This window comes from Mirounga leonina, unplaced genomic scaffold (genome assembly GCF_011800145.1).
Source record: "Mirounga leonina isolate KUSES-001 unplaced genomic scaffold, KU_Mleo_1.0 Mir_151, whole genome shotgun sequence".
NCBI lineage: Eukaryota > Metazoa > Chordata > Mammalia > Carnivora > Phocidae > Mirounga > Mirounga leonina.
The window spans coordinates 32,912,618-32,940,512 of record NW_023270377.1 but is presented as its reverse complement, the minus strand read 5'-3'; the positions used below and the strand labels follow the sequence as shown (position 1 = coordinate 32,940,512).

The 27,895-nt window shown below is 36.6% G+C and overlaps 1 protein-coding gene across 6 annotated transcripts in view; it reads right to left on the bottom strand.

The window, feature by feature from the left end:
* ALS2 (alsin Rho guanine nucleotide exchange factor ALS2) overlaps positions 1–27,895 on the bottom strand; it is a 75,321-nt gene that overhangs the window by 11,717 nt on the left and 35,709 nt on the right. For 5 of the 6 annotated variants that reach the window (XM_035007372.1, XM_035007371.1, XM_035007377.1 and 2 more), the window contains 15 exons: positions 25,370–25,550; positions 22,904–22,969; positions 17,058–17,220; positions 12,754–12,885; positions 12,227–12,355; positions 11,809–11,879; positions 11,334–11,400; positions 10,773–10,975; positions 10,589–10,654; positions 9,417–9,515; positions 8,482–8,646; positions 7,274–7,385; positions 6,985–7,062; positions 2,912–3,045; positions 1,854–2,021 (listed from right to left, as the gene is read on the bottom strand). In XM_035007372.1, coding sequence (XP_034863263.1) covers positions 1,854–2,021; positions 2,912–3,045; positions 6,985–7,062; positions 7,274–7,385; positions 8,482–8,646; positions 9,417–9,515; positions 10,589–10,654; positions 10,773–10,975; positions 11,334–11,400; positions 11,809–11,879; positions 12,227–12,355; positions 12,754–12,885; positions 17,058–17,220; positions 22,904–22,969; positions 25,370–25,550 — 1,834 coding nt within the window. The remainder of the gene's footprint in view (positions 1–1,853; positions 2,022–2,911; positions 3,046–6,984; positions 7,063–7,273; positions 7,386–8,481; positions 8,647–9,416; positions 9,516–10,588; positions 10,655–10,772; positions 10,976–11,333; positions 11,401–11,808; positions 11,880–12,226; positions 12,356–12,753; positions 12,886–17,057; positions 17,221–22,903; positions 22,970–25,369; positions 25,551–27,895) is intronic. The other variant, XM_035007376.1, reaches the window with a different exon arrangement.

Below are 27,895 nucleotides of genomic sequence, written 5' to 3'. Positions count from 1 at the left end.
GTTACGACACTTTGGGTCTTGTTTATATCCTATGAAGAATATTGACAGGCTAGGGGAAGGGAGGGAAAAATAGAATAAGATGAAATCAGAGAGGGAGACAAACCATAAGAGACTCTTAACTATAGGGAACAAACTGAGGGTTGCTAGAGGGAAGGTGAGGGGGGATGGGGTAACTGGGTGATGGGCATTAAGGAAGGCATGTGATGTAATGAGCACTAGGTGTTATGTGCAACTGTTGAATCTCTGAACTCTACCTCTGAAACTAATGATACACTATATGTTAATTAAATTTAAATAAAATTTAAAAAATTTTTGATAGGCATAATAAACATAGTAGGCTTGAAACTATTATCTTTAGAAGGATTTGCTTCCTAAAAGTCCCCTATACTGATATGAAATATTCCCTAACTAATAAGGGTAATTTTGCTGTCCGCAACTAGGCTAACAATGTGATTTATGGTGAATATCTGCTTTCCTTCTGGGACTATGGAATTCTGATAGTTGCTAAGTACAGAGTGTTTATGTGACCAACCCCCAATAAAAACCACAAGCACTCAGTCCCTAATGGGCTTCCCTGGGCAGGAAGATTGTACATGTGTGGCTGCATTTTAGTGCTGGGGGGCGACAGTGTGCTCTGTGAGACCCCTCACAGAAGGGAGAGAGCATGGGAAGCTTGCACATGGATTCCTCCAGACTCTGCCTTTCTCTTATGATCCAGTTATAGATCCTCACTGTGTCGCTGCAGTAACTCTTACCTGGATGACTCTGAGTCTTGTGAGTCCCTCTAGTAGATCATTGAACATGTAGCTGATCTTAGAAACCTCTGAAACAGCTGATATTTTTGTTACAGCCTTCTGTGGGCAGTGGTTTCAATGTCAGTTCACTTCTCAAAGCCTTGGCAATCCGATTTAGGTCTGTCTGTGAGCATACCACTCAGTGCTCAGTCTGGGACCTGGGTGGAAGTCTACCTATCAGCTCAGTTCTCAAAGTGTTTGGTATGCTAAAATTAGGACCAGATCCACACAAGTGCAGGTCTAGGGTGAGCCCAGGAATTCATAAACAACCTTCCAGGGTTGCTTTCTGGAGCTTTTCTCTCTGTTACTTCCCCTGCATTTTCTGGGTCCCCTATTAGATCCTCAGGCCAGAAACTGCCCACTTCTGTGAACATGCCACATCTAGGGCCAAGAGTTGAAAGGATGGAGATAGAGGCCAAAAAAATCAATGGGATTTAGCCATGACTACTGGACCTGAGGATCCACCAGCAGAGGAAGAACTTTCTACTCCCCAAGAGTTTTTCCTGTTCCCGGCTGCTCTAGCAAATGCCATTGTCACCCCTGCCACAGAAGCACCTGGAGGCTGGAGCCCAAGAAAGTGAAGGAAAAAGAACACAGTGTATCTCCTCCACTCTATCTGAGCTTTAAGAGTCTCTCATTTGCATCTTGAGCCAGAAGCAGAGGGTTATTTCTGAAGCTCTGCCTATATACCATAGTGCTTACATCAAGGTTTCAGGTTACACTGAGTTCAGGCTGAGGGATGTTGAAGTTAAAAAACTCATAACTAAAACAAAAACAACTCCTAACTGGTTCGATGGTACTTTGAATTCAGGTGTTCCTCCTCAATACTCTGGCTGATATTTTCTTTGCAGAACAGCTGACCATGTATTCTGCCTGGGTTTTATAGTTGAGTTCAGCAGAAGATAAAGGGAGGTGTATTTTATCCATATTACCCAGAAACAGAAGTACATCATTGACTTTTAAATTATATTTTTAAGTTAAATATGTCAAGCCTTGACTACTTCTTAAGTTTCAACTTCCTATAACACTCTGCCCTATGCTGGGCAGGCACTCACTCACCTGTCTCTGTGCTGGCGCCGATTGGTGGTCAGGGCCACAGCAATATTGTCCCATGCTTTCCAGACTTCCCCTTGGCCTGGGTTCTCACAGCCCAGCTGACGCCAACACTCATCAAATACTGCTTTCCACTTTTCATCAGCTGACACTGCCAGGTTTCCCAGCTTCCTGCTAATAAAGTCACATCAAACTTTTATTAATCACTTCTTTTGTGCAAAATTCCTGAAGAAAGAAACTTTCTAATATACAACTGGGAATGCTTCCGTAACAAAACTGCCTAGACTGGCAGTGGTTCTATTTTATAAACACTGAATGAAAATTTTAAAGAAATGATTTTTAGCTACTTAATGTTTATCAGATACTAAAGTGTATAACTGGTTAAGTATGAAGCACATCAGAAATGACTCCTTCGCTTTCTACATTTCTACATAATTGATTTTGTAAAATTGATTTCTGTTAAAACAAGGACTTCCTGTGCTTTGTACATCTCATAATGAGAATTGTAAAATGCATTATATAATACTGGGTTCTAAAAATATATCAAGCATCCATCAGAAGAATCGGAGAAGCTACCAAAATACAAAAACAAAGCTAATGCTGGAATCAATAAAGGAAAATAGATATGTGCCAAAAACACGGAGGAAGAACATAATACACTTAGAGATACAGATTTTGTTTTCTTTTCCACATATGTAGAGTATATATATGCTATATATAGGCTTGGCTTTTACTTTTCAAAATCAAGTTGTGTAGGGATTCCATTTAAGAATGCTCTCTTTCAATCAATTTGGGTATCTGCACCATTAACAGTAAAATTAATCCCACACACAGACTTTTATTCTAAAGCTATGAGGCTATAATCTAAACCAAGACTACAGTTTATGTATAATAGCAGCAACTGGCAATACAAGGAAGTTACACTTGGCTAAAAAATGACTTCAAAAATTTGTTCTGCATTAAAAAAAATTTTGTTCTGTAATTAAAATATTAACCATCTTTGATAAAAGCAAGGCAACTCAAAACACTTAATAATGAATCCACAATTAACACCAGTTACTCACAAAACTTTGGGTCTGTCTTTATCACTCTCATACAGACTAGGCTTGAAGTAGGTTCCAGTGATTTTTATCCCAGATCCCCATTCTCCACTAAAATAGCCTTCTATGTAATCTCCATTTGGCATAGTCAGTGTTCCCTAGGTAAAGTTAAAGAAAATGTCAAATATAGAAGTATTTCCAATTTAAAAATCAAAAGAAAAAAAGCACCAAATGGTTAATGTTTTCCCTTTTTAACTCTATCAGTCCCCAATTCTCTAAAAAAAAAAAAAAAAAAAAAAGAGTATGTGTACATGCATGTGCAAAAAGATTGTATGAAAATAATCCAAGGGTAAAAGAAAAAAAACTACTGAAAAAACAGATAAAATATTTTGAGCTGAATGAAATGAACACAAAACCTTCCAAATTTATCCAATCTGGTGCCCAGAGACAAATTTATAGCTATAAATGTCTATTTAGAAAATAAGAAAGCCCTCAAATCAGTAATCTAAAATTCCACCTTGGAGTAACGAGTTCAGCAAGGTTTCAGGATACAAGGACAAAACACATAAATCAATTGTATTTTTATATAATAGCAATGAACAATCCAAAAATAAAAGTATTATACACCAACTATGATTTATCCCAGAAAAGCAATGACTATAATACACCATATTAACAAAGGTTATCATCTCAAATCAGTAATCTACAATTCCACCTTGGGTGCCTCGGTGGCTCAGTTGGTTAAGCATCTGCCTTCAGCTCAGGTCATGATCCCAGGGTCCTGGGATCGAATCCTGCACTGGGCTCCTTGCTCAGCAGGGAGTCTGCTTCTCCCTCACCCTCTGCCTCTCCCCTCACCCCCCGCTTGTGCACTCTCTCCCTCTCAGTCTCTCTCTCAAATAAATAAATAAAATCTTTAAAACAACAACAAAAATAAATAAATCCAAAACAAGAAGGAAGAAGATGATAAACATTAGAGCAATAAGATTTTAAAAAAGAAAAATCAATGACACCAAAATTTGCTTCTTTGAAAAGATACACAAAATTGCCATTCAACTAGGTTAATTAAAAAAAAAGACAAAATTACAAAATCAAGAATGAAATGGAGTATTACAGCAATCTTACAGAAATTTAAAAGGTCAAGGGAATACTAAGAGAACAACTTTATGCCAACAAAACTGTTAACTTTGATACAATAGAAAAATTCCTAGAAAGAACCAAATTACCAAACTGACTCAAGAAGAAATGGAAAATCTGAATAGAAGGAAATTGAATTAAAAACTAAAAATATTCTCACAAAATAATGCTCAGGCCCAGATGATTTCACTGGTGAAGTCTCCAAAACATTTGAAGGAGAAATAATACCAAGACTTCACAAACTCTTTCAGAAAACAGAAGAGGAGGGAACATTTCCGAATTCATTCTATGGGGCCAGTTTTACCAAAGACAGACAAAGACATCATGAGAAAAAACTATAGACCATTATCTCTCATAAATATTGATATAAAAATCTTCAACAAAATATTAGCATTAAACCCAGCAAAATATAAAAGTATTATACACCAACTATGATTTATCCCAGAAAAGCAATGACTATAATACACCATATTAACAAAGGACAAACACCATATGATCATCTCAATAGACACAGAAAAAGCTCTTTGACAAAATCCAAGATGTATTCATGACAAAAACTCAACAAACTAGGAAGAGAACTATCTCAATCTGATTAATCTATGAAATACCTTTAGCTAAGATTATACTTGATGGTGAAAGATTTAATACTGTTCCCCTAAAATAGGGAACAAGGCAAGGACATCCACTCTTACCACTTCTAATTCAACATTTTACTGGAGAATACAGCCAGTGTAATCAGGAAAAAAAAAAAAAAAAAAAAAAGCCCTCCATATTGCAAAGGAAAAAGTAAAACTGTCTTTATTTGAAGGCAACATGATCCTGTATAAAAGAATTCCTAAGAAATACACACACACTTCACACCAAAACCCTAGTAGAATAAACGAGTTCAGCAAGGTTTCAGGATACAAGAACAAAACACATAAATCAATTGTATTTTTATATAATAGCAATGAACAATCCAAAAATAAAATTAAAAAAATTCTCTGTACAACAGCATTAAAAAAGAATACTCAGGAACAAATTTAACCAAACCAATGCAAAAGATACACACTGAAAACTACAAAATGTTGGTGACAGAAATTAAAGAACATCTAAATAAATGGAGAGATGTTCCATGTTCATGGACTGGAAGATTCAGTATTATTAAAAATGGCAATTCTTCCATATTGATCTATAGATTCAACACAATCCCTATCAAAATCCCAGTAGGCTTTATTGCAAATATTAACAAACCAGTCCTAAAATTTATATGGAAAGGCTAAAGATCCAGAATAGCCAAAACATTTTTAAAATAACAAAGCTGGAAGACTTATACTTCCTGATTTCCTAACTTACTAGAAATCTATAGTAATCAAGACAATGTGGTACTGGCACAATGAGAGACAAGTAGATCACTGGAATAAAATTCAAGAGTCCAAAAAAAAACCCCACACATTTTACAGTGAATTAATTTCAGAGAAGTTGTCAAGAAAATTCAATGGGAAAAGCTGCTGAGGCAACTAGATACCCACATGCAAAAAAGATCAATTTAGATATCTAACCCACACCATACACAAAAGTACCTCAAAATGAGTTATAGACCTAAATATAAGAGCTAAAACTATAAAACTTTTAGAAGAAAACCTTTTCTTTTTTGCATGCAAGCAGGGGGAGGGGCAGAAGGGAGGGAGAGGGAGAGAGAATCTCGAGTAGACTCCATGCTGAGCATGTGGAGCCCAACACAGGGCTTGATCCCATGACTCTGAGGATTGTGACCTGAGCCAAAACGAAGAGCTGGACACCTACCCAACTAAGCCACTCAGGCACCCCGAGAAGAAACTCTTAATAACCCTGAGTTATGCAAAAATTTTTTAGATATGACATCCAAAGCCTGATTCATAAGAATGTTTCTGATATACTGGACTTCATTAAAAAGTTTTGTGCTTCAAAAGGCACTAATAAGAAAATAAAAAGAGAAGCCACAGACTGCAAGAAAATATTTGTGAATCCTATATCTGATACGGGACTTACATCCAGAATATATAAAGAATGCTTACAGTTCAATAAGACTATAAAAACAAGCAAATTCTTAAAATGTCAAAATATTTGAAGAGGTGTTTCACCAAAGAAGATATAGGAATCACTAATAAGAACATGAAAATATGCTCTACATCATTAGTCACTAGGAAAATGTAAATTAAAACCATGAAATATCATTTCACACCTACTAAAATTGCAAGAAGAAAAAAAACAGAAAATAAAAAATACTGGCAAAGATGTAGAGAAATTAGATTCCTCATACATTGATGATGAGAATGTAAAATGATGCAGCCACTCTGGCAAACAGTTGGCAGTTTCTTGATATGTTAAATATCAATTTACCATACAACCCAGCAATTGCATTCCTAAATTCTTCCCCAAGAGAAATGAAAACATATGTTCACACAAGAAGTTGTATTCAAATATTTATTGTAGTATTATTCATAATAGTCTGAAGTGAGAAATAATCCCATGCCCATCAACTGGTGAAGGGATAAACAAAATGTGGTTTTAGAATTTTATTCAGCAAAAAAAAAAAAAAAAAAGGAATGATACAGGCCACAATATGGGAAAATCTCAAGAACATTATTCTAAGTGTAGGAAGCCACAGAGAAGAGCCCACATATTATCTGATTCCATTTATAAGGACGGACCTGAGAAGGCAAATCTACAGAGTTATAAAGTCCACTAGAGGTTGTCTGGGACTGGTGATAGAAACAGGGAGTGACTGCAGATGAGCAGTAGATGGTGACAGAAATCTTTCTGGATGATGTGAAAGAATCTAAAATTGGATTGTGGTGATGGACGTACAACTCTATATTTACTAAAAGTCATTGAAATGTACTCTTAAAACAGGTGGATTTTATGGTAAGGTAGCTTTTTTTAAAGGTCAAGAAAAAATTAGTAGAAGATTGTATTAGAGGAAGAAGAAAGTTTCCCACCTTTCCACTAAGAGTCCAGTCATCTGAAAATTCTCCCTCATATATAGTATCATCTTCGGAAAGTAAAACCCCATTTCCCTATGTGAAGAAACAAAACAAAAATCACAACAGATAAAATGCAAAGTAACTTCGAGTTCATAGAGCCATAACCCCAAAGCCTTACATAATCTTAAAAGACAAGAAAAATAGTACTAAGAAGGTAGAACATTAATAAAATGATGATTTAAAAGTTAAGGACATGGGAGTTTAAAAAAGTCAATAGTAACTATATGCAAAATATTCTACTCACCATCATTTTATTAAGGTGAAAGTTGCCTTCATAGTATAATCCAAACTGGGTAACTACCACACCATTCCCTTGACATACGTCATCTTGCCACATTCCCATATACTTTTCCCCCCTATATGGAAATAGAAAAGAAATGAAATGAAAAACTGATGATGAGATGGAAAAAAACAATTATAACATGGAAGATTCCAAGCATCACCCCTATGTTAGTATTTGTTCCATTTTTCTGGTTAAAGTGGTTAACTCTGTGTCTCTTCAAACATGGGACAATGTGGTAACAAAAGACATCCTACTCAGAGTAACGTTCTCTCAGAAATTTAAATAATATAGTCTACCTGACATAGATCTGCATATATTCCATGTATGTCCTTGATAATTGAAAAAAGGAATGTCAAGAATTCAACTCTAAATAATTTCATTCAAAATGTAATATGTAGACTCAAACTTATGCACTTTTTTCCTACTCCAAAACTTACTAACTTTAAAAAAAGAAATGAGGTTTATCATATAAAAAGTCTCATTCTTCACAAACTCAAACTCAGAGTAATCTTATAATCTCCACTAAAAAAAAAAAAGTCAGTATAAACTGCTTGTTAAATAATCATGGAGTTTAGTAATAAGATCTAAATTTTAAAATCCCACATTATAAAAATAACATGAAGGGGAAAAAAGTATATATTAAGTCCAAAAGCAAATCAGGCTAAATCAAATATGGAGGCAAAAGAAATACATTCCTCCCCAAGGTTTAGTTAATTGAATTTAAGCTTGATTCCCCGGTTGCTGGCATGGTAACAAGTCCTTGACCTAAAGAAAGACCTAAGCAGAAAGGTGTTTAGATGCCATCCTATGAGCCCAAAAGGGAATTTCCATTGGTTCCCTCTGACCTTTTACTCCTATTATCTACAGATTGTTTTAAAGGTTTTACTTTTTATAATAGTTAACACTAAAAGCTTTGTACATGTGGAGCTTTAAGGAAAATGGTACCAAGGTTAATTCTGAAAGGTCCTGATCTTGTAAAGAAGTAACCTATTATTTGGTTCATAAGCAAATGGATAAAATGATGCCTGACAACTGTGTCTTATTAAAAAATGTCTCACTACTGTCCAATTAAGATGCTCAGCCTTCATAAAAGCATCGCTTTTACTGGAGAAGTATAGGAACCTTATCCTCTCACACTCAACTTTGAGATTAGAAGCAGAATACTGTACCTAGTGATATCATCAAAGACACCATATCCTGCTTTCTTATCCATTACCCATTGGCCAATGAACATGCTGGGAGAAGAGGAAGTCAATTTTCCACTTCTCAGGAGACCATGACCATGACGCATGTTATCTTGAAAACAGCCTTCAAACACTTCACCAGAGGCATAACTGTAGTTACAAAGAATGGATGAAGATCACAAACATTGAATTCTGACGCTCATTTTTTTTTTTTAAAGATTTCATTAATTTATTTGACAGAGAGACACAGCCAGAGAAGGAACACAAGCAGGGGGAGTGGGAGAGGGAGCAGCAGGCCTCCCACGGAGCAGAGTGCCAGGACCCCGGGATCATGACCTGGGCTGAAGGCAGCCGCCCAACCGACTGAGCCACCCAGGCGCCCTCTGATGCTCATTTTTACAAAGTTTAGGAAATTCAAAATTATACTCATGTCCTACTGGTAGCTATAATATTTATATGATTATTTTTCACCAATCATAATTTTTCATATTTGAATGAATGAAGCTTAGAAATTAAAGACATCATGGATGGTATTGTGTGTTAACACGGGGAAAAATGTGTATTAATCACTTATGGGAAAATGAAATAATGAGTAATCTCTGAAAGAATGATAGGTTTTGTCCATATTAGAGTTGTTTTATAAACATAAGATATAAATTTATAAGAAAGACATTTAACAGATTCTTCGAGAAAGTTATGGTTTCAAAGGTTTGTACAGTTTTGTTGAAAACTAAGTAACAACCTAATATTTTCATCTGGTGATACAAAGTTACCTTTAAAAGAAGACTTTTTAAACAGTTTCAGTCATAAAAAGAATAAAATATACTTACTCCTTGGAAATTTTGGCTACATAAACATTTAAGTCTACATGATTCTTTGAAAAAGCAACACCAGCCCAACAACCCGTCCAATGTTATTACCTATAGACTCCTTGACCACACATTTTTCCTTCTTTCCAATGGCCCACATAATGGTCTTCTTTGTTCAATGCTTTGTTTGGAATTCTGTACTCTCCATATCTACCCAAGGAGAATAAAAAACATCAGAAGATGCATTTAGGACATATTCACCTTTTCTATAGATGCACTTATAAACATTTTAACAAGGAGAACAGGAAAAAGAATTACCTATGGGGCGAAAGGAGTAAATGGGGTTTTGGTTTAAAATGTATCTATTACCTAGGCTATCAGGCAAGTCTTAGAGGAGTGGGGCCTCAATCCCACTAGACAGAGATTACGTGTTTCACTCCAACTCCAGTGAAAAACAGAAAACCTATGTCCTAAGCCTCTCTGCTACGAATTAGCCACATCACCTTGCGTAAGTGCAGGTACCCAGCTCCCTCACCCACGTATGGTGGGGCAAATGAGATTATCTAAAGACTCCTTTCATTGTAAAATTCCATTAAAAGGAGATTAAAAGACATTATAAAAATTTATATCACACACACAAAAATCACCTACCCCATCTGTATAATAATCTTTTTCATATAGTAAAATAAATTACTTCTCTAACATGATATAAAATACTTCACTGCCATAAGTTTATCATGTAAATATTTTCACAGTGTTAGAAAATATGACAAGCTTATACAAAAATATTGTCACTTGAGTACCATTAGATAATATATCATCTAGAAAATTTCTCCTTTAGCACATCACTGAAATTAAAGATGACTTAAAACTACTGAAAGGAAAAAAAAAAAGTAAAACTACTGAAAGGAAAATTTGTCTACGTTCTTTGTGTAAAAGGGCACTACTATCTCAACAGTTCACCATCAGTATTACCCCACGTTTTCAGCCTTCACCACTGAGAAATGGACAGAAAACAGTCCCATTTTAACTTACAGAAGGGCTGTGTCATTTGAGGTCACAAGGCTATCAAGGTAAGTGATTCACTCCAGGTAAATCAAGGCTGCATCCCATATTCCCAGCCCTCTTATGATCACACACCTGCACTGTAAGCCCTAGTACACTGCATGCATTTCTAAAAAACAAGACAAATATCTATTTGTTTTGAAAATAACTCTCAATACATAATAATGTCATCAGTGGCTGAAGCTGAATTTACTCTTAGTTTTACACAATCTTCTTACCCATCTTCCAAGCCATTCCTGAACATGCCAGAATACATCTTTCCATCTGGCCACTTCAAAACCCCTCTGAAATGCATAAGCAAAAAATAATACAGATCAATGAATGTTTCAGATAACTGATACTTTTTCAGTATTGAACCAGACTATCATCTTCACCTCATGCATAAATCTTAAACATTTTCACCTGCCATGAGGCTTCCCTGAAAGCCAGCGTCCATCATAGGCTGCATCCTTCAGGCGAGGATCCTTATAGAAAGTGTACTTGGCACTGCGTGAAATGGGTGGTTCCTGCCTCTGAATACTGCTGCCACTTCCATAAGGTGGAAGGTCAGATGTCCCCCTCAAAGCCTGATCCACAGCTTGGCTTATAGCCCGTAGCCACTTAGTCTAGGAACAAAAAAGTAAATGTCAATAAGCTTAAGGCAACAACTCATCAAGCACTGCTTTAAATCCTGATAGCTTTCCTTGCTGTGAATAATTTTTCTGTCTCCTAATGTTTTTCTTATTGAGTAATGCTGACTGGCTCTTGGAATTCACTGCTGTATGTTTCAAATTAAGTCACATTAAAAACAAACAAACAAACAAACAAACAAACAAAACCTATAGCCTTGGTTTAACAAAGACTTACCAGACATAATTATGGATCATTAGCCAAGGAAGAACAATTTTTATCTTTTCTTTCCTAGCATAAGAGACAGAAGTAGCCAGGCCAAAAGATCAAAAGAAAATATCATAATGGACTAACCTTTTCCTGGGGTGTTGATGAAATGAGAGTGAACTGCTCCTCAGGTGTAGTTATCTTTAAGCCATTCCTAAAACATTCACAAGGATAAATACCAGTAGGTATGACAACCTGTCATTATAATATCACTCCTCAAATATGAAAAGCAACTTGTTTATTTCAAGAGGAGTAGAAGTCAATTAAATGTAAATGCAGACATGCCCTGGGTTTGGCTCTCACAGTAGGAGACAGAAAGGACACAGAGTCAATTTCCTTTGTGTTGAACAACGGGGATGTGAGCAATGGAGAAGCCCTCTACCATTTATCATGATCAGCCATGATCTTCACAACAGGCCATTTTACTATCTATAGGCTGGGAAGGTAAGCCTCATTATGCAGAATGGGGAGGACTCCTGAGCTTTTTTTCATATCTAAGGAAACAACCTAGTAGCAGAGGGAGAGAGTTAGGGTGAGGGTCCGGGAAGGGGGACATACTTACACACCACCAGCTTCTTCAGAAAGTGGCTCTGCCCATAGCGTGGCCAAAGGGAAAACATGATGTGTGGAGAACTGCAAGAAAGAACATGGAGACACATCTGAGAAAGCTCGGGTGGGCCCTGGGGCCTCCGCTATATAACCCCTTTCAAATGGTTAAATCCACCTGGGTGCCACTATCTCAGCCACTGAGTCCCCATAACATAGCTAATCCCAGTAGGTCTTGCCATCTCTGCTACAAGGACCCCTTCACATGGTTGATACTCATTTTCAAGCTGGAAACTAAAAGAGCTCCCTGAAATTTGGTCCAAACCACAAATGCAAGCTAAACATTCTCTTTTATTCAATAATTTCAGCAAAATCACAATATTTTTAATACAAACTGATGGTTTAATTAAGTAAAAGTTAGAAATCTGGCATACCTGGGCATGGACTAGGGCATCGTTAAAGAGAATGAACCAATTCACAGAAAACCTCCCAGCATGCTGCAGAGATAGGGCTCGGTTACTGCTCTCACAGAGCAGCCGACGCTCTGGCTTCCTCAAGGAATCCTGGAATTGAAAACAGATACATAACTGAACCATCAGAATTATGTTAACATGCAAAGCGAAAATGAAAAAGACACAAATCACATTTAGGAGAATTTGTTGCTCATGGCTTAGCTTGGTGTTAAACCTGAAGTTAGACAGGATCTGAACATTTAATAAAAGCGCTCAAAGGAAATTAAGAAAAAGGCAGGAACAAACAAAAGGTGGTATGTGTTCAGAGAGGATTCCTAGAAATGAGGGTAGGTGTTGAGGTTTAGAGCAACGACTGCTGTCCTTTGACCACCCTTAAAAAAGGGCTCATTAAAACATTATTATAAACAAATGAGGAATGGAGAAAATTATGACAGTTGTTATGGATATGCCTGCTGTGTGCTGGGGTAATGACAACTGGCATGGTTTACCGTCATTTTCCCGGGAAAGGTCTTCCAGAAGCCCAGTGTGTATTCAGCTTCTTTCCTTTTCCTGCCGAGATGGAGAGCAAGAGACTCATAACAAGAACTGGAATCCTGTAGTTTCTGGTACTCTGGAGATGTCTGAAAGCCAATAATAAAGGGGAGAAGATGAATATAAAACAATTGTCCAGAATCTATAGCCTCAGTCTGGTGTAGATATACAGTATTAAATTTAGGAAAGAAATCCAAATGAAGAACAGACATGGTATATTAAAGGGGGCTGAGCAGAAAGAAGATTGGTTCCAAAAAATTCTACTATACACATGTACATATGAAACAGAGGAATAACTCCAGGGGAAAGAAATAAACACTGGCAGTTATCAGTGAGGAAAGCAGCAGAGAACTCATGATAGGGCAAGAGTTCTCAAATGTTTTGGTCTCAGGATATCCCTCTATTTTGCTTATGTGGATTATACCTATTGATATTTACCATATTAGAAAATAGAGAAATAAAAATAACCTTTAATCTTTATTAACTCACTTTAAATATAGTAACAGTTTAAATGAAAAATGACTATATTTTCCAAAACAACAACAAAATGCTTAGTGAGAAAAGTAGCATTGTTCTACATTTTTTCAAACCTCTTTCTTATCTGGCTGACAAGATGACAGCTAGATTTTCATTTCTGTTATTGCATTTAATCTGTTGGTTGAAATAGATGCAGAATATCTTGCTTTATGAGGATATATAGTTGGAAAGGGAGGATTATTTTAATAGCCATTTCAAATAATAGTGGATATTCTTTGAAACTAACCAAAAGTTGTTAAGTAGTAGGTTCTTAAAGGGTAGCTGAAATGTAGAATCTGAAACTACGTTAATCAAACTTTTTGTACTCTATTACATTAAATTCTCTGATCTCTTACACTTTGAATAGATATTTTACCTATGCATGATTTTATAGCATGTGGATTAGACATCTGGAAAAATACTGGTTCACTGAATAATGCAGACCTTCCAAATGTTGATACATTTTATTATACAACATCAAAAGTTCTATATTATCACCAATCTCATCAGAAAAAGTTGCCAAGTACTGGGAAACTGCCAAACTCAACAGTGATACATACATGTTTCCCACATTGTACTTTTTGCTTCAGAGTTCAGATTTTATCACTGGCCACAAATACTGTCAGTTGTTCTCCTCGAAGTGACAGGTTCATTTACTCATTTTTGAGAAAATATCTGCCTAATACCCAAATCTGAATAAACATAATTATCTGTCAATTGTTTTTTCAAGTTAAAAAAAAAAAAAAGCAGCTCTCAACTCAAAAGATAGTAATCTGGTGCGTTTTCTGGAAAAACCTCCATCCTTCGGTCTGCAGCAGAGCTGCTCTGTGTACTCCCATCTCGTCACACAGAATATTAAGAAGATCAATACTTCTGTGTGTGGTGATGGATATTAACGAGATTTATCGTGGATGATCATTTCACAATATATACATCTATCGAATCATTATGTCAGATACCTGAAAACAATAGAATGTAACAAGTCAATTACATCTTAAAAAAAAAAAGATGTAAACTCACTTGTTGAGGTTAAATAAAATTAATGATTTTTGCTGTGTCATCAAGAGTATTTCTAAGTGAAACTGGCATATTTTTACTTCTTTTGTTTTTTAACTGCAAGTGCATGGCAGCAAAGAACACAATGACTAGTTTGGTGCCACTGCCTTGATTCATGCTAAGGAGATAGCAGTTCTGTCCAGCTTTACTTTTGCACCACTGGTGGAAAAGCAAATGTCTCTGTATTGTCCTGAAAATAGTCTGATCTTGTGACCCCTCCGAAAGGGTCTTTGGAACCCCCAGGGGTTTGTGGGCCAAGCTTGGAGAACCAACCACAGGACAGGGTATAATTGCCACACCAGATGGAAAGTGAGCAGAAGGTAAAACAAAAGGATGATCCCTCACATTCATGACTAATTACTTCACAGTCCACAATTCTTACAGTGATTCATATTCATTTTCCATTCATTTAAAAAACATTTAATGGCATGTACTACATACAGAATATTCTGAGTGTCAGGGATAAAAAAATAAGTAAGGTACAATCTTTGTCTTCCGGGAGCTTAAAACAAAGCAAAAAAGACAGAAAAACATACAACATAGCAGAATAATGCAATGGTTTTGTTAATAGGCTATCTATCAGAAGAGACAATATAGTAAAGTGGTTAAAAGAACAGACTCTGGAATCCTTGGGTATAAATTCTAGTTTGACCAATGTGCCTCAATTCCTTCATCTGTAGAAAGGGGATAACAGTAATATCTATTTCACAGGGTTGCCATGGGGATTAAATGAATACAAATAACATGGTTAGTACCTGGCACATGGAATGCATTTAATAAATACTAGGTACTATTTTTATCTAGAAAAATGTATATGTATATATGATGTCTAAGCTGTACCTGAGATCTACTAAATAACAATCTGCAGTGATGGAATATGGCCATGTGTTTTGAAAAATTTGCACAGATGATTTTGATCCCCAGTCCTGGGGATCATAAGAAAATAATGGGCAAAGACAGTACTAACAAAGCACAGAGAAAGGGGTAACCCATTCTTTTTTTTTTTTTTAAGATTTTATTTATTTATTTGAGACAGAGAGAATGAGAGACAGAGAGCATGAGAGGGAGGAGGGTCAGAGGGAGAAGCAGACTCCCTGCCGAGCAGGGAGCCCGATGCGGGACTCGATCCCGGGACTCCAGGATCATGACCTGAGCCGAAGGCAGTCGCTTAACCAACTGAGCCACCCAGGCGCCCCAGGGTAACCCATTCTTAAACGATGGGAAGAGGAAGGAATGTGGTATAGTCAGAGAGGGCTTCATTTTCATGATAAAATGACTTTTGACCCAGGCCTTGAAATTTTCCCATAATGAGGATGGTGGTAGAGTGTCTCATGAAGGAAATATAAAACATGTATGTCCAGGGATCTGAACTAACATGTAGGACACAGGATGGTAGATAAGGCTAGAAACAAAAGAGGGGATCAGATAATAAAGGGCCTTAAATGCCAAACTAAAGTCTGGTTTTTCACACAGAATTAGGACCCTTCAGACTGGAAACTGTAATACCAGACTCTCTGAATAGTTCCAAGCTGGTCTGGGAGGGAAGATCTTTGATTAATTGAGGGTACATTGAGATGACATTTGCATCTCAGTGGGTTACTTGTGTAGCTCAAACCTTCATTGCTAAAACTACATCAGTTTGAGTTAAAATTGAAATCAGACTAAAGAAAAGATCTATGAGACTACAGTAGAATCAAAAATAAAAAGCCCACAACAGTTTGTGGGTCACTCTGGAGACTGCAATTTATCCAAATAAGGAGGTAAGTTCCAGGATTTAAAAGATTCTAAAGTGGGCGCCTGGGTGGCTCAGTTGGTTAAGTGACTGCCTTCGGCTCAGGTCATGATCCTGGAGTCCCTGGATCGAGTCCCGCATCGGGCTCCCTGCTAAGCAGGGAGCCTGCTTCTGCCTCTGACCCTCCCCCCTCTCATGTGCTCTCTCTCTCTCATTCTCTCTGTCTCAAATAAATAAAATCTTTAAAAAATAAATAAATAAATAAAAGACTCTAAAGTATATGAGACCGCAGAATCATTATGGTTTCTCTGGAGCCCTTCAGAGTGGGAACAAAATGAAACTACATATTTTAGTACAATTTCAAAGGTCAATGTCTCAGGACCAGCTTTAACATACACCCATATCCTACAATGGTACTAATTTTCTAGGACTCCACCCAACTAATTTCATATAGAAAGTGGACCACTTAACATCTGAGAAAACCCTGTAACACTGTGATTTCTCATACCATCTGCTAAGGTGACCCAAATACCTGGCATGAGTCTATCCTGAGTCCTGGCCAGGTGGTAATTCCACTGCCTTACAGGTATCTCATTACACAGAAAGCCAGGATTTTAAAGAGCTCTGTGTAACTTGTACTAGTATGCACTCAATAAACTTTGACAACTATTGAGTGCGTAACATAACTGGGCCTCAACTTGTGACAGAGTTTCATAAAATGAATACAAAATTAATCTTGATAAGGTCCCGAGAAGAAACTAAATCAACGGCAAAGAGAACTAGATTTACCTATGGTCAAACTTTCTTCTTTCATGTTCTTGAAGAAAAATAAATTTAATTAGACACATATAAATAGTAAATTAATGGAGTTTGAAATCTTGGGGTAGCATAATCCAGACAAACAACTATGATCTTTGGCTTCCCAAGAGTTCAAATGAGATATTTATGGGAGCTTACCACTTCAAAACAGGTAGCAAGCTTTAGCAAAACTTTAGCATAATTATGAAGTCGTCTGATTGGCAAGAAAAACAGAGTATTCAGTATTTCCATCAATTGGGTGTTTTCATCATTTACTTCTGATAACTCTTGCAATAGCTCCTGGTTTTTATTTAGGAAATCACTGGAGATAGAGGGAAAAAAAGAAATTTAATTAATCTTTTTGGTATTGAAAAATGTATGATATTGAGTAGATATATTTCACTAGATACCACTTTTTTCAGCATACATGTTTTTAGGTGCTATGAAAGTAGAATATAAATACAATGAAATAAGACAGATAAAAGAATTTCCCTGCCTAGAAAATAGATTTTTACATATAAAAAGCAGCATATGGTAGCAATAGTAACTCTATAAGAGAGATGATTAATCACAAACTGTGCCTTGAGTTCTAGGAAATGAATCATGCAGCCCACAGTTTCAGGGAGTAACTGGAGACCAGCTGACACCACTACCTGTTAACTTCCAAGCCAAAAGTCACAGCAATAAATGGCAAGACTAATTGCTCTCATCAGTTGTACTAAACCGAACTAATGGAGAACAAAGCTCTTTGCCCCAACACAACTGGCATGTAATATTAAAATACTTCTAATTTCTTTTTTTTTCTTCACCTAATAAAAATTAATTATGACAGTAATGAAAAGCTGCAGGTACCAGTACTACAATTAACAGGAAACAGTAGAGCTAATTCTATGTGAAGATTTCAATGCTGAGATCTTCAAAAGCATTTTAAACTGAAGCCAACATTTAGTTTTTATATTGTTTTATGTAAGTTCATTAAAATTTTATTGCAAATTTTAATGGTGATCAATAACCCACTGAGACTATGATCAGACCAAAATACTTAAAAGATGTGAAAGAAGAAAAAAAAAGATGTGAAAGAAGAGTTGGTGGGACAGAATAATAATTATTACCTGCCCCTTAATAAGCAATAATTATGTGTCAGGTACTACCCTGAGTGCTTTATAAGCATTATATTACAATTCTTACCTACAAGGCTTCAAATTAGACAATGTCACACAAGACTATAAGCAAGGATGAATCACTTTATAATCTCTTAGAGAACTGTAGAATAAAGAAATGTTTAACTCAGACATTAATGAAGTATTATCTTGGAATGGAAAATATGTAATAATATCCAGGAACCCAAAAGTTCAATAGCACAAACTGGATTATCTTACAATGCAATTAAGAAGAGACCTGAGAGTGCCCTGGGGAATGTGACCCAGGTTTTTATTTATATTTGGCTCGTGTGGATGTTCCTACTTCCTCCTACATGTCCTGCTGCTGAGATCAGCTAAGAATTCTCATTTAACCCCATGGAAGTGTTCTGCTTTAATCTGCTCCTGAGAGACTGAAATAGCACATGTTGAACACATACCCACTATGACCACATTTCTTCTGCATGCCCAGTACTAGACCAGAAATGTTCCAACTCTTTTAAGTCCTATTACCTTTCAGGACTCACTCAGGTCCTTGCCTATGGACTTTCCCAAAAAGGCCCTTGTATGTTCTTAGGAAACCTGAACCAAGGACTGTTCAGCTTATCTTCTCTTGGGAGTTTTAATCTTATAGTGGCAATACTGCTCTCCCCTTACATGGCTAGGTTTGTACTTGTTACTCAAAAATTAATACATTAAGGCACTTGGGTGGCTCAGTCAGTTAAGCATCTGCCTCCAGCTCAGGTCATGATCTCAGGGTCCTGGGATTGAGCCCTGCATCGGGCCCCCTGCTCAGCTCTGCTTGTGTGCTTTCTCTAACAAATAAATAAAATCTTTTAAAAAAAATAATTTAAAAAATTAATACATTAAAGGTAGAACCCAAGTGTCCATCAACAGATGGATGGATAAACAAAATGTAGTGTGTGTGTGTGTGTGTGTGTGTGTAGTGGAATATCATTCAGCCACGCAAGTTTGATATATGCTACAACACGGACAGACCTTGAAAACATTACACTTAGGGAAATAAACCAGACACAGAAGGACAAATATTATATGATTTCACTTATGTGAGGTACCTAGAATAGGCAAATTCATAAAGACAGGAAGTAGAATAGAGGTTACCAGGTGCTAGGGGTGGGGAAAGGAAGGAGAAATTATTGCTTAATGGGTACAGAAAGAGTTTTTGTTGGGGATGATTTTAAAAAGTTTTGTGTACAAATAGTGGCAATGGTTTACACAACATAAATGTTCTTGGTGCCACAGAATTATACACTTAGGAATGTTTAAAATGATAAATATTATGGAATGTATATGTTAGCACAGTAATTTTTTAAAAACCCACATGATGATCAAACCACCAGGCTAGCATGAGTTGAGTATCTAAATGATAAACCAGCTGAGTGATGAGAGCTTGAGTATCAACATCCAAGACTTACTAATTGCCATGTGGGCTCACCAGCTATGCTCTAGAGGTTCTCTTTTTAAATAAATACTACAAAATAACTTAAAATACTGACTTTGTAAATAGAAGTTGTAAAAAGATGTTATTATTACCTTTTAAATATGTAAAACCCCAGGGTTCATGAACCACAGCTTGGGAAATGCTGCCCAAATCCAGACTTAATATTTGCTTCCATAGCTTAAAGTCACCCATTGTTTATTAATTGCTTAACACCTGCCTAGGTTCTAACAAGAGGCTTTCACTTATGTCATCTGCTTTAGCTGCTCTAACAAGGAGTCAGGTCAATTCCTGAGTACTGTGAACTCTGGAAAAACTAGAGGAAGGTTAACAAAAAATAAAATAAAGCTAAATAAGGCATCAGGGTCACCAACTACCATTGTCCTTCAAGAAGCCCAGAAACCTCCCCATTTTTTTTTTTTAAGATTTTATTTATTTATTTGAGAGAGAGAATGAGAGAGAGAGAGCACGAGAGGGGGGAGTGTCAGAGGGAGAAGCAGACTCCCTGCTGAGCAGGAAGCCCGATGTGGGACTCGATCCTGAGCTGAAGGCAGTCGCTTAACCAACTGAGCCACCCAGGCACCCAAAACCTCCCCATTTTTAACTTGTCACAAATCTCCACCTATTTTTGCATCCTCCTATAATAAAGCTGCTTTTCTTCAAGCATTACTATTTGGAAAAATAACCATTTTTTTTTTCTTCATTTAATTACTGGTTTGGCTGCAATCATTTTCTCCTATTTTTTTGGCCAAGATTCAGCATTTCACCAACACTAAATGTTAAATAAGCTTTTTTTAGTCAATACAATATATAGATGTATAATAAATGTAAAATCAGAAATTACAACAAATATAAACTTGTCAGTTAAAAGCCAGAAACTCTCAGATGGAAAAAACAACAAAGCAGTAAGTCCACCAATTTGCTGTTTACAAGAAATATACAGGGGCGCCTGGGTGGCTCAGTTGGTTAAGCGACTGCCTTCGGCTCAGGTCATGATCCTAGAGTCCCGGGATCGAGTCCCACATGGGGCTCCCTGCTCAGCGGGGAGTCTGCTTCTCCCTCTGACCCTCCTCCCTCTCATGCTTTCTGTCTCTCATTCTCTCTCTCTCAAATAAATAAATAAAATCTTAAAAAAAAAAAAAAAAGAAATATACAAAAATATTACAATATAATACAGGCAGGTTAAAAGTAACAGAATAGAAAGTGGTGTCATTATATTAATATAAATCAAAATAGCAAGATCAAAAATTTTAAACTTACTACATAAGGTTAAAATAAAACACTCTTTAATCTGTCATTTAAAAAATGAAGGCTGCTGGGGCATCTGAGTGGCTCAACTGGTTAAGCGTCTGTCTTTGGCTCAGGTCATGATCTCAGAGTCCTGGGATCAAGCCCCGCGTTGGGCTCCCTGCTCAGCAGGGAATCTGCTTCTCCCCTCTCCCTTTCCCTCTGCCCCTCCCTCCTGCTCATGCCCACTTTCTCTCTCTCTCTCTAATAAATATTTTTTTTAAATGAAGGCTGAACCCTTGTACTTTGGAAATGAAGGACATAACAGGAGTCAAAGAAAAAATCAAGATGGAAATTAGAAATATATTTACAATTGAATGATTATAAAAACAAAAGGTATCAAAGGTTTTAAGATACAGCTAAAGCAACACTTGGAGGGAAATTTATAGCCTTGGATGAGTACATTAGAAAAATCCAAAGATTGGAAAATTGATGAGCTAAATGCTAAACTCATGAAGTTGGAAGACATTAACAGGGGAACACAAAGAAAGAAGGAAATAAAAGGCAGAAATTCAGGGCACCTGGGTGGCTCAGTCAGTTAAGCATCTGACTTCAGCTCAGGTCATGATCTCAGGGTCCTGGGATGGAGCCCCATGTCAGGCTCCGCACTCAGCAGGGAGTCTGCCTGTCTCTCTCCCCTCCACCCACTCTTGCTTGCTCTCTCTCTCTCTCAAATAAAATCTTTTTTTAAAAAGGGCAGAAATAAAATAGAAAACAAAGAAAAGTAAGTAGTAACTAAAGCTTAATCTTTGAAAAGAAAATTAAAAAGGGTAAACTGCTGACAAACTGACCAAGATAAAAAGATAAAAGACTCAAATAAATAAGAGGAATGAAAAATAGGGGATATAACCACAGTTATTATGGAGGTGAAAACATCTTAAGACAATGGTAGCAATATTATGCCAATAAATTTGAAAACTTGGATGCAATAATTTTCCAGAAAAATACAAATAATTAAAGCCACAAGAAGAAATAAAGACCTGAACAGATCTATTCATTACAGAAATGAAGTCAGTAGTTTAAAAACTCCCTACAGAAATGCCCCCACAAAAGCCATACGTTTTTACAGATGAATTCTACAAAATCTCAAAGTACAGATATTCCCTATCTCATGCAAACTATTCCAGAAAATACAAAGTTCCCACACTCACTTTATGATTGCTAGTGCAATCTTCTTATCAAAACTTCAAGTTCAGAAGAGAAGGAAAACCTCACATTCATATAGATGCAAAAATCTTAAATATTAGCAAATTGAGTCCAGCAATGCACTGAAAAACTAATACAGGCAGACCACTGAATTTATCTTGAGAACTCAAGGATGTTTACCATTAAAAAAATAATCAATTGCTCTTCAACTTTCAGGAATAGAAGGGAACCCTCCCCTGCCTTTTTTAAGAAGGGAGCCTTTTAACCCTATAAATGATATTTACCAAAAACCTAAGGCAATCATCTTTAATGAAGAAATACTAAAACTATTCCCCTTGAAGATCAGAAATGAGACAAGGATGTTATTACTCTATTAGGATATAAGATCAAAAGCAAACATGGCAAAACATTAACATCTATTAAATCTGGGTTGTGAGTATATATGTTATATGTTTACTATTAAAATACAACTGAATTTTTTAAACTTGGCTTTGTCTCTAGGTCAACACTTGTTGAGAATCTACATAGTTCAGAATGATTAGCCTCATGTAAGAGGCTTTTATATTTATTATCCAGAAGCTAAATGCAAAATCTTTATGCTTGTGCAACACTTTGTGTTCTTCTCTATACCATTACATACATTATTTGTTCCTCACAACCAGGGAAAAAACATTTCTATTTTTCAGATGAAAAAAATTAGGCTCAATTTGGTGAAGAGAGTTGTCCAACATCTCAGGGATAATAAAGAAGGACCCAGATCTTGTGGTTTTTTCAATACCATACTACTCCCAATGATAATCAGGGGCTAATAATACCTGTCTTTTTTAAGAGTTAGCAAAAGTCTACATTTTGGTAGTCTACATTTGGTAAAATGATTAAGCCAAAGCTTTTCCTGGGCACTCAAAAACAAAGAACACTATAAAACATGATCTTTGGTTGTTAGAATGATAATTGGAAGATATGTATTTGCTTACATGGCAGGCTTAGCAAGAAGCTGGAATCCTCCCATAACCAGGAAATTTGTAATAGATGTGCAATACCTTGACCAAAAAAGAAAACACATGTACATTAGCATTAATGAAAATTCTGAAGAACAAATTTACATAACAAGCATCTGGAGCAGATACTTCTTGGTCTCACCAATAAGTTTAGAACTTTTGTGATGTCAACATTCATGAACTGACTTGACTGAAATGAAGGGCAGATTATGTGGTAATCACAATAATCAGGAGGCGAAAGAGCCATTTTAGTAAAGATAATTGTAAATTTAAAATACAACTAAAATTATGCAGAAGATGATAGAACTTGCTTCATAGATATTACTTCGGTAACTTTTTTCAATGGGGCAGGGAGCCTGATGCAAGGGACCCTGGGATCATGACCTGAGCTGAAAGCAGACGCTTAAATGACTGAACCACCCAGGCGCCCCTTTACTTTTCTAACTTAACAAACTTGAGAAAATACAATTAAAATAGTTGGATTTTTAATGAAAATTAAATCTTCAGAAATAAACAATAGAGAAGGGATGAAAATATGTTAAAAAAGCTCAAGTGAAACTGTTAGAAAATGTCAGTTAAGTTTTAATCTATTGCTAGAGAATGTCTTGATATACTGCTTTGACTCATGTACATTTCTACCATACTCCCAGAATGGCAAAATGGAATCAACTCACTTTGAGAGAAGGCAAATTCCTATTCAAAATAGCCCAAGGTACTATACACTTAAAAATGGTCTTGATGGGGGGGTGCCTGCGTGGCTCAGTTGGTTAAGCGTCGGCCTTCGGCTCAGGTCATGATCTCAGGGTCCTGGGATGGAGCCCCACATCTTATTCCCTGCTCAGCGGGGAGTCTGCTTCTCCCTCTCCCTCTACCCACCCCCACTCATGCTTTCTCTAATAAATAAAAAAACCTTTAAAAAAAAAAAGGTCCTGATGATAAATTAGATGTTATGTTTATTTTACAATTAAAAATAACTTTTAAAATTCATAAACAAATCAAGATTTTTTTACTTGCCTCACCTATATGAATAAATTATGTTAAAAGATAGGGAGGTATCAAGGGTATCAAAATAAAAGCATCTCTAAGTATAAGTCCTGAAGTATAAGAGAACAAGAAGTTAAAAAAAAAAATTGTGAGATAAATAAGACAAAAAAGAACTATACCAGCAAAAGCTAAACCTTCACACAAACAAAATCTAGTTTTAAAAAGTAAATTGGGGGTGCCTGAGTGGCTCAGTCAGTTAAGCATCCAACTCTTGATTTTGGCTTAGGTCATGATCTCAGGGTCATGAGACTGAGCCCTGCATCGGGCTCTGCTTAAGATTCTCTCTCTTCCTCTGCCCCTCCCCACCTCTAAAAAAAAAAAGTAAACTGGTATCAAATTATGTTATTTTTCATGTCTGAAAGAATATGAAAGACTGCAACTCGGGTATTTCCTCTCAGACTATAGCTTCAAATATATTTAATACTGCTTACAATTAAAATCACATGCATCTATCTGCATATAGATGCATAAATCTGAAAAGAAGTACACTAAAATTATTAGCAATGGTTATTTCTGGTGGTAGAATCATGGGCAACTTTAAGTATCTTTTTGACTATTTTATTTGTATAATTTTCAATAATAAACACTATCTCACTTATATTAAAAATAACCTAAACAAAACACCAATAGAACATGAACCCCCTGAACCCCCTTTCACTGGTTCCCGGCTGTGGTTGTATGATCTTAGAGCTCTACACAGTGCCTGGCACTTAGTGGGTACTCGGTCAATATTTGCTAGATGGATGAGGTGTTAATAAAGAATAAAACTGTCACTTCATATTAATGTTATTTTAATATCCATTAAAATAACAAATTATGTCAAAGTATAAATTAAGAAAAGGTGAGAAATACTTAAATTTTCAAATACACTTAGGATATTTTTTTAAAAAAAAAACATTAAAAGAACCTTGGATAACTTATGCTAGATTTTATTAAGGAAATATCCTTATTTTGAAGATAGTATGGTCTTTAAACCCTCCATTTACACAACAATAAAAAAAGACATTGGAACAACTCCATATTTACCATTAGCAGTTGGTCTTAAAATAACTGGTTTAGTTACTCATTTCTTCTAATTTTATTATAATTTACTTAAGTAAGCAAAATTATTCTCTAAAGAACCATATTTATTATAGTATATTTCATGTAAATTAAGTACACTATCAATCATTCTGCTAGACTACAGAAATACAATTAATTATTTTTAAACCTTTTTTCCACTTAAAACTAAAATTTTAGCAATGCAGAACTACAGTTGGCTTAAGATTAAAATACTGCTTTGCAATTTCTATTACCTTATATCACTGTCCCTAATCTAGTCTCTTCTGATTAAGGAGCTGTTCTCCTTGGCAGAATAACCCTGCAGAGATTGAACATGACACGGGACTGGATACTTGCTCTGTATAACTATCCAAGAAGAGACTTGCATGCTTCAGAATGACCAAACTCCTGGCCTCCTTTATCCCATGAAGGAAGCTGCTCAGTGAGGCTCCATGCTGACCAATTAGGTAACACAGCTTGCTGAAACGGCTTGCCACCTCCTGCAACAGCTGGACTGTACTTGCAGTGCCCAAATTTTCTGTAACAAAGTGATGATGATGATGACATAACCTGAAGATTCATTACCAGAATACTTTCTTATGATCAAGATTATGAATCCCCCTTTTCTAGAAATATTTAACATGCTGAGATGTACTCTCGACTATGGAATTCAAATCATCACACTGTTAAAGAAAGAAACTTCAGAGATCATAGAATCCAGTCATTTGAGAAACTTGTTAAAAACACATACACAGGGATCCTATAGCTTCTGACTCAGTAGGCTAAGGTTAAGATCCTAGGATGGATATATTCAGAAGAAAAGTTTTCCATGTAATTCTGAAGACCAGCCAAATTTGAGAACCACTGAGCAAATCCAACTCTCCTCCAGTTTTGAAGATAAATAATCTGAAGCCAGAAAAAGGGAAGTGAGTTATCTAATTTCACAGAACTGGTAAGTGACAGCCAGGAATTAAACCCACTTTTGTAGTTACATTTTAGTTAACATTTTCAATTTTTTGTACTGACTTCTGCTCTACTGGCCCTTGGACAACCCCAATACTTCAGTGAAGAGAGGGCAATCCCAGAATCAGACTGACCAGGTTGCTCTGAACTTTATAGAGGGTACCAGGAGATTATTTGCTTTTTCCCAGTCCAAAGTTCCTAATTTCCAGGACTTCTAAGCAGTGAGGCTGATGAGCAGACAATGCAAGAACAACATAGAAATCATGAATCAGGACAGGGAAAGGGACAATTTCACTTTTCTTTCAGACCAATCCAGGAAGCTTCCAGCTTGGACTGCTGCTTTTCCCCTGCCAATCTCCTGCGGTCTTAGGCCTACCCACTGGAAGAGAATTTATAGAACAGGCACTCTGTGACATTTAAAAAGGCAAAACATATTAAAAACTAAAATAAACTGGGGTGCCTGACTGGCTCAGTCGGAAGAGCATGAGACTCCTGATCTCCAAGTCATGAGTTTGAGCCCCAGCTTGGGTGTAGAGATTACTTAAAAAAAGACTTTAAAACATAAATAAGACAATATAAAATAAACAAAGAAATTTAAAAATGCAGACAGTCCCTAACTTACAAAGGGTCACATCCTGAAAGACTATAAATTAGTTATTTGAAAAAATAAATGTTTTCCCATTATAAAAATGGGCTGACCCACACAAGCCAATGTCAACTTAATGTGGAAAAACTGATGTTTCTCATCAAGGCAGAATTTAAGTACTATAGTATTGATCTGAATTCTAAATCCTCACAGGGGGCCACAGAATGCAGGAAAGAGAAAGAAAACTTCCTCTCCATTTTCTATGTGCAGGGCCAAACCTACAAAAACTTTTGAAATGGTGAGATCTGATCTTCAATAGCCATTTCCCCCACTTCCATTTGTATTCCTTTCTAACCTCCTGGAGACCCAGGGATCTAGTGTATCAAGACAGTAGTCCCCCTCTAGAACTACTGTAATTCATTTTCTCTGTATTATCTCTTCATCTTTGATCCCTCTTCATTGTTGACAGCAGCTAAGAAAGGAATCAGATTTAACCAATTCGTGGTAATGCTGGATAAGACCTGGACACTCTTGTCACAGTTAAGAGACATTTGTAGGGCGCCTGGGTGGCTCAGTTGGTTAAGCGACTGCCTTCGGCTCAGGTCATGATCCTGGAGTCCAGGGATCGAGTCCCATATCGGGCTCCTTGCTCAGCGGGGGGTCTGCTTCTCCCTCTGACCCTCCCCCCTCTCATGTGCTCTCTCTCTCTCATTCTCTCAAATAAATAAATAAAATCTTTAAAAAAAAGAAAAAAAAAAGAGACATTTGTAAATCCAAATGAATCTCTACTTGATATAATTCTAAGAACTAGAACAAAGAAAATGAAAAAGTCAGGTAGTACAACATAAGATTTCTTAGGACTAGAAGTGTTGTTTTGGGGGTGCCTGGGTGGCTCAGTCGTTAAGTGTCTGCCTTCGGCTCAGGTCATGATCCCAGGGTCCTGGGATCGAGCCCCACATAGGGCTCTCTGCTCAGCGGGAAACTTGCTTCTCCCTCTCCCACTCCCCCTGCTTATGTTCCCTCTCTCACCGTGTCTCTCTCTGTCAAATAAATAAATAAAATCTTTAAAAAAAAAAATGTTGTTTTGAAGTCTAACTCCTAGGATCAACTTTCCCAAAGCTGTTTCTGCTTCTCTACCATGAATATTCTGAAAGCTCCACTTCCTATTTCCACAAGGAGAAAGAGCTCTGGGAGTGGTAGAATACTCAGGGGCAGCTGGGCTCCTGACAAAGTGGAAACAGTTTGTAAGTTGTTGACTGCCTGTGTACAAAAATAAGAAAACAGAGAGAAAGAAAGAAAGAAAGAAAGAAAGAAAGAAAGAAAGAAAGAAAGAA